The sequence below is a fragment of the Chanos chanos genome, chromosome 8 (assembly GCF_902362185.1).
Source record: "Chanos chanos chromosome 8, fChaCha1.1, whole genome shotgun sequence".
Lineage (NCBI taxonomy): Eukaryota > Metazoa > Chordata > Actinopteri > Gonorynchiformes > Chanidae > Chanos > Chanos chanos.
The window spans coordinates 47152410-47159731 of record NC_044502.1 but is presented as its reverse complement, the minus strand read 5'-3'; the positions used below and the strand labels follow the sequence as shown (position 1 = coordinate 47159731).

At 46.4% G+C, this 7322-nt stretch overlaps 1 protein-coding gene across 1 annotated transcript; it reads right to left on the bottom strand.

The window, feature by feature from the left end:
- Positions 1-350: 350 nt before the first annotated feature.
- Positions 351-5190, bottom strand: LOC115819005 (solute carrier family 40 member 1). The gene is made up of 8 exons (XM_030782538.1): positions 5097-5190; positions 4859-4932; positions 4565-4724; positions 3663-3778; positions 3274-3400; positions 2248-2511; positions 1170-1862; positions 351-610 (listed from the first exon to the last, which is right to left on the bottom strand). Exons 1-8 carry the CDS (start codon positions 5188-5190, stop codon positions 351-353), a joined length of 1788 nt encoding a protein of 595 aa, XP_030638398.1.
- Positions 5191-7322: the final 2132 nt, after the last annotated feature.

Sequence of the window (7322 nt, the reverse complement as noted above, 5' to 3'; positions counted from 1 at the left end):
GCCGTCAGCAGGGGGCGCCATTGCTCATTTATAATCACCTGAGTTCCTGTATGTTGCGTTTGTGCTGAGATGTTTGGAGGTGGATTCACAGACACTGGAAGCAGTATGTTGAACTGGACGAGTGCTGGGGTGGATACGGGGTGGGGGCGTGGTTGTGTTGGGGGGGTGCAAGGGAGCGAGGGGGGTGGTGTTGAGGGAGGGGTGAAAATATTGCTGTGCTGTGGTGTTTATCACTGTGAACTCAGGGTGATACAAAGGGAAAAAGACATTTGACAGCTGCATGTGTGCACGCTTTTGTTCGGGCGTTTTTTGGGGGAGTTTTTTGGGGGGGGGGGTTTGTTTGTTTTCTTTTACGTGTTGAGCCGTTGTTTCCTCTTGGCTTTGCGGGCATACAGGAAGTACATGATGTGTCCGGCGGTGATGAAGAGCACGGAGATGATGACGAGGATGCCGAAGTGCTGAGGCTGTGGGGCGGAGATGACCATGACGAAATGCAGAAGGTCCATCAGGTAGTTCATGGAGCTCTGGACCCCGTTGACTACACCGCGCTCTGACTCGCTGATGGTCTCCTGCAGCAGCTGAGTCACTGTCAAATCAAAGGACCACAGACCTGCGGAGGAGAGACTCAACCTGTCAATCACTCTCACACTCTGGGCTTTTTTGCACACAGGCCTGCAGAGGAGAGAAGCAAGACTCAACCTGTCAATCACTCACACACTCTGTGTGGTAGACATTTCTGCTCTTGTTTACATTCTGCTCCCTTTGCTCAAGTCTGTTAGTCTGCTACATTATTATTATTATTATTATTATTATTGTTGTTGTTGTTGTTGTTGTTGTTGTTGCTGTTGCTGTTGTTGCCCCATTGTTAATATTTTTTATTTTACCATTAATGAAGGTAAGTTGCTGGTTTTTCTCAAGACAGGGCACAGTAATATAGATTACCTCAGTCAGAGAGAACTGTAAATTTAATAACCATATTCAGTATTTCCTGGCAATGTAATATAGCAATGTTTTTTTTTTCTTTTTTTCATTTTAAATTTTTCTTTCTTTCTTTGTGTCCACATTTCCACTATACATATCAAAGTTCAGTTTATGAACTGATAAAAATTCAATTCAGTTTCTTCATTAAAACTCTTGTAACCAGGGAACTGAACTCTAACGGGACCTACCGACTCGTGCCGTGATCACTCCCAGGAAGAGCAGAATTATGGAGGCGTAGGATTCGGGGGCGGTGGCCACGGGCGCGTTCTCTAACAGGACGGTGTTATTGGTCCAGTGAATGGAGGAGCGATCGGGGAGGAGCGGCTGATTCCTCCCCCACCTCAGGGTCTCCATGTGTCTCTGCCGCGCGCCTCCCGCGACCTCCTGCCGCCCCGCGCCGGACCTGTTACCCCCCACCTCCAGAAAGGGTGCGAACAGGCTGAGGTCCATGGGGCTTCCGGGGGCGAACACCGAGCACAGACACAGCAGCAGGCAGCCGAGGTGCAGGCAGCTGGACACGATGCCCGTGCTGACGAGGCCGTAGGCCTTACGTAGCTTAGTGAACATGACGGTGCCCAGGAGCCCCGCGATGGCGGACACGCCCATGAGCAGGCTGAGCAGAGAGCCGCTGATGCCCTGCGTGTAGGCGTAACCGGTGGTGATGCAGTCGAAGCCCAGGACCGTGGTGTAGAGAAAGGCCAGGCCCAGCCCGGCCAGATACACGGGCTGCCTGTAGTAAGCCCTCCAGCCCTCACGACACGTCCTGAGCAGCCAGCGGACGCGGTGCAGACAGAGCGTTGGACGGACTCTCTCTGGCAAACACAGCCAGAGGCTGCTACAGTTCTCCTCTGTCAGGGCATGCGAGGTCCCATCTGGGCTCTCTGCTGAGGATAGATATATACTATATATTTACATGTGTAACAGTACAGTTACGTATTATAGACGTGCAAAGTATACATATAGAACTGCCACACTGAAAATGAACTGGTCTTCCTATGTTTCAGATTTCTCAAGGAACGAATGCTGATCAGATTTGCCTTTCATAATTCCTTTCAATTACATAGACCAACGGAGGGAAGCTGATCCCAGATCAGCACTCTTCCTCTAAGACACCTGGTTGATCTGACTGATATGAACCCACACATATTTCATGTGATAACAGCAGCACAATAATATTATAATAATAATATAATAATATAATAACATAAGTATCCAGTGGGGGTGCAGCTATGACTGTTTGTGTTCAGATGTTGAAACTTATCGTACTGCCTTGTGAGTTCTCCCTCTCTCTTCTCCCCTGCAGGTAGCTCTGTTCTTTCGCCTCAGTGGTGGGCGGTTTGGCAGACAGCGCTGGAACAATGCGGTAGACACGGGAGAGAAAGACGAACTCTACTATAAGAGACACCAGGTTCCAGCCCAGGATGAAGCCGCAGCCAACCACGTTGGAAGCCAGGGTCATGACCTGACCGACCGCCAGAGGGGCCAGAATGTTAGTGACCTGGTCAATCCGCCGCATGGTGGCATTCATTCCTGCATCAGAGTGAAAGAGAAACACTCAGCGGCTCTGTTTGTCACTGGTATTTCAGGCCTGCACAACCATAAGGTATTTCAGACCTGCACAACCATTAGGTATTTCAGACCCACAGAACCATAAGGTATTTCAGACCTGCAGAACCATTAAGTATTTCAGACCCGCAGAACCATAAGGTATTTCAGGCCTGCACAACTGAAACGGAGCAATATTCTGTACTTGTCTCCACCACTAGGAACTGGGTCCTGTCCGTAACTGACACATTTTTATAACTTTTCCTCATTTCCATTGATAACTAAGGCAAAAGTGTTGCCAACAGAGGGAGACCAGAGGGGAAGATACTGGATTGAGAAGAGATTGAGTCGTGTAAGCCTTATCGCAATCTGAAAGTGATGCATTCTATGCATACTCCGTAGCACTTTCAGACCACACTGCTGAAGACTCACATGCATTGCTTTACCTGACTTTCTCATGCAGAACGACTCAGAGTTATTACTTTCTATGTCAGAGGTCACGTGACCCTGAATCGACCTTTGTACTGACTTGCTCACTGACACCTTAGCAGTAAACTGTGATGCTTGAGCTTTGGACCCAGGGACCTGTGGTTACAGGTCTGTCTCCCTTCCCAGTACACGTTCACCACTCTCGGACTGAATGCATCTATTTTCAGATAAACCATTCACTGGTAAACAAACTCGTCAGACACAGCGTAGGTGTTGAATGGTCAGTGTGGTGCACGGAGAACAGACAGGCTGTCTTACCTGCCAGGTGTCCTCGGTTATAGCCGGTAATGACCACGATCCAGTCCCTCTGGATGGCGATGGTCAGGGCCGTACTCGCCAGGTTAGCCACATCCGCCAGGACGATCACCACCGTGTAACAAACCACCTTCAGACGGACCGTGTGAGGCAACTGGTTACTACACATGACGCTTCAGCACAGCCGCCACACTCAGGGACAGGCAGCGGAAACAAGAGCAAAAACTGTCCAAACTCAGATTCTCCGGACACAGCGCTGACATGTTACCCGTTAGCAACAAACCCAGAGCACTGGGCTGAAGCGTGTATGTGGGCTTTCTCTGTCCCACGCCTGGGTTTGAGTGTGTTTGTGTGAAGTCGGAGAGAGAAGGCGGAGCAGACATTGTACTCACCGTCAGCCAGCCATCCCAGATCTGCTCGATCCATTTCTTATAGGAAAAGACCAACATGAGAACGATGCTACACACAGTCACAGAGATGTTCTGGATGAGCAGAGATGCATGGGCCACTGCAGACAATGGGGGCAGGAGCACAGTTTTACTAACAGCTAACAGACCAACGCACTTCACAAATACCAGCATGAAACATGAGAACAAAACACTGCCTCTCTGGACTCTGAGACAGTACAGGACCAGACAGGGAACCGACCACTACCTGTCTGACACTTTAACAGTAAAGGACCAGACAGGGAACCGACCACTACCTGTCTGACACTTTAACAGTAAAGGACCAGACAGGGAACCGACCACTACCTGTCTGACACTTTAACATCTAGCAGCTGCTGTAAGACTAGCAGAGCCATTTTAAAGTTATAAAGAGGTTACAAGTTATAAAGGTGTTATAAAGAGAGTGTTTAATGGCATACATCAACATACACAAATATGAGGATGTGACAAGACACTGAAGTGAGGTTCATCATCAAAATTGTATTAAATCCAGTATAAAACTGTGTCGTGTTCCGATACACGACTGCGTCATGTTTTGATACATTAGTGGGTCCTAGGTCAGTGGGCCTTTGAGTCATGTTCTGATATAGGATTCTGTCACAGTCTGATACATAGCTGTGTTCTGCCACAGTAATCGCCTGTATGATGTTCTGATACGTGTGCCGTGTCACGTTCTGACACACGGATGCGCCATGCTCTGAGACACAAATACGTCAAGTGCCAGTGCAGAGTTCAGTCATGAGACAGGCCGCGATCTCTCTGTGTCACAGGAAGAAACAACACACAGTTTCCCACCGAAATCCCTGTGAGATTAAAACGACTGAAGTCATTCAGACCACATTTTGTACCTTTGTTTCTGGGGTTCCGGTCGACCCAGTCACCAATCAAAGCCCCCAGAAGGAGCACGGATCCGGCCACAACCAATCCAAACACAGCGGTCAACAGCAGGTTCCGACCGTAGAGCTCGATCAAAAACACAGAGATGGCAAAATGCCACATTCGATCACCCTGGGCAGACACAGAAAAGAGGTTTGAAACTCCTACGTATCCTTCAGTATTATCCAGTTTTCCAAACTGTCAGTCGGACACTTATGAATGAGATGCTCGATCTCCATGGTAACCAGCAGTGAAAGAGGTCTTACCCACATGGACAATGCCCCGCTCACATAGATCAGGAACTTTGGCCCCTTGAGGTAAATAAGTGCAGATCCTGGAAGAAACAAACAGAACAACTGCACAAGTTTGGATTTTTATTTTCAGAAAGGGAGTGATCTGGAAACCCTGGTCTCATTCCAGTGAAAATCTGTCTTTAATTGTTTGTTTGTTTTCTGTTTTGATGCGGGTTCAGATGAAGCTCACCTGTGACACTCTGCGTTTTACTCCTTGTTTTTCGCACCTGAGCTTCTCTGATGTCATCGTTCTCAAACTGCACCACCACTCCCCCACGCTGCGCTGCATCCGCTCTCAGAGACATCTGCCACACAGAGCACAGCATGCAGAGACTCATCCTCATGCCTTTTACATACCCACATTACTCACTCTGTGTTTCCTGTCTCTGAGGCTAAAAGTGGTATTGAGGGTGAAACTCTCCATAACTTCACCACAGCCTCAGTCAAAGGGCACGTGGCAGTAACGTGACAGAGAATAAAGCTAAAACAATTTGGAGGTACAGTTAATTGAAATACTCACACTATCAGCTGGAGTGGAGGGCAAAAACACACAAAATGCCCATAAACAGATGCTGTGAGATGTCAGTGCAGTAACACATTGTCCTGTGAGCTGTAAAAATCTCCATGTGTGGATGTGCAGTGCTCTGTAGTCTGAGTGGAGTTTAATCCCCGTGTGTGGATGTGCAGTGCTCTGTAGTCTGAGTGGAGTTTAATCTCCGTGTGTGGATGTGCAGTGCTCTGTAGTCTGAGTGGAGTTTAATCTCCGTGTGTGGATGTGCAGTGCTCTGTAGTCTGAGTGGAGTTTAATCCCCAGTGGAGATTAAAGAGGTCATCTAGGGTATTCACTCACATTTAGTCAAGTTTTAAATCATAAACAAACCAGTTACTGTAGCACGACCAACCCCAACAACAGAACTTTTCCTGCACACAGGACAGAGTGGTAAAAAGAAACATCTCTGACTGCACACAGAGAGGTGAATGAAATGACACATCGGTAAACAAGGTTAAGCAAACTGTCTCTGTGTCCAAAAACACCACACTGACTGTGCTCAAAGGGCCCATTCATGGTTTGCAAATTATCACAATTTTTTTTAAATTCTGGAGTTAATTAGTCTTAGCCTACTTTAGTGAAACAAAAAATATAACACAAAATCTGAAAAATTCAATTTTTTTTTCCATCTGTCATTTTGAGAGGGAAAGTTTCCTGTCAGTAAATCAACAACAGATGTGCTAAACATTTGCTAAACACAATATCTGAAGATAATAATATAATTGCTATAATAATTATAGCAAGATAATAATATAATAATTTGAATAACAGACATGAAAAATGACCTAAGATTACTTCGGTCACATTTTTAAAAAAATCATCTCGTCTCATCATATCACGACACAAAGTAAGGAAAGGCAAAGTAAATGAAAATGAAAAAGCCCTTCACCTTGGGTTTGACTCCGTGACCTTTTGACTGGTGACGTTGACTCCTAGCTGTGTCTCCAGATTGTGGAGAGGTTTGCCATGGGCTGTGTGTGAGGTGGTTTCCTCCTCTCGGTGGCCAGGGTTAGGCAGGCAAAGGGTTAAGGCTGGACAGTGGAAGAGGTCACTATTGTATGAAAATGCCAGAACAAGCGTAACGCGCTGGCAGATAACAATGGCAGCCAGCATATTCCACCAGCACGTGACTCAACTACAGGAACAATGTCATCACTGTACCCATCCACTCCACAAAGACGGGTTACCCCGCTCCCTCTCGTGTGTCACACACACACACACATACACACACACAGACACACACTTTCAAACACATACGCACAAATACATACACACACACACATACTCACACATAAACACACTCTCAAACACACACACACAAATACACACACACATAAACACACACGCGCACACACGCATAAATACACACACACACACGCACACACATACACACACACATTAGCAAACTCTCAAACACACACAAACACACACACACACACACACATTAACACACTCTCAAACACATACGCACAACTACACACACACGCACACACTTAAACAGACTCTCAAACACACACAAATGCACACACACATGCAGACACAAACACACACACACGTATACATGCAGACACACACACGCACAAGTACTCACACATACACATGCACACGCTCTCAAATACACATGCACAAACAGATTGAAAATCAAGCATCAATTATTCAATAGTCAGTAATCCTCTCAGAAATGAATAATTTATTTTCACATTACACATCAGTCTTGAATAATCACACATCGATAATCAATCAGATATGATCAAAAATCAGTAACCAAAAAACACATCCCATACATCGATGATTAGTATCACCATTCACACATCAAAAATGAACAGAATCAGCTAACAGAGTCAGTAATCAATACTCAGCCCTCACAGGTCAAATCTCTCCTCATTC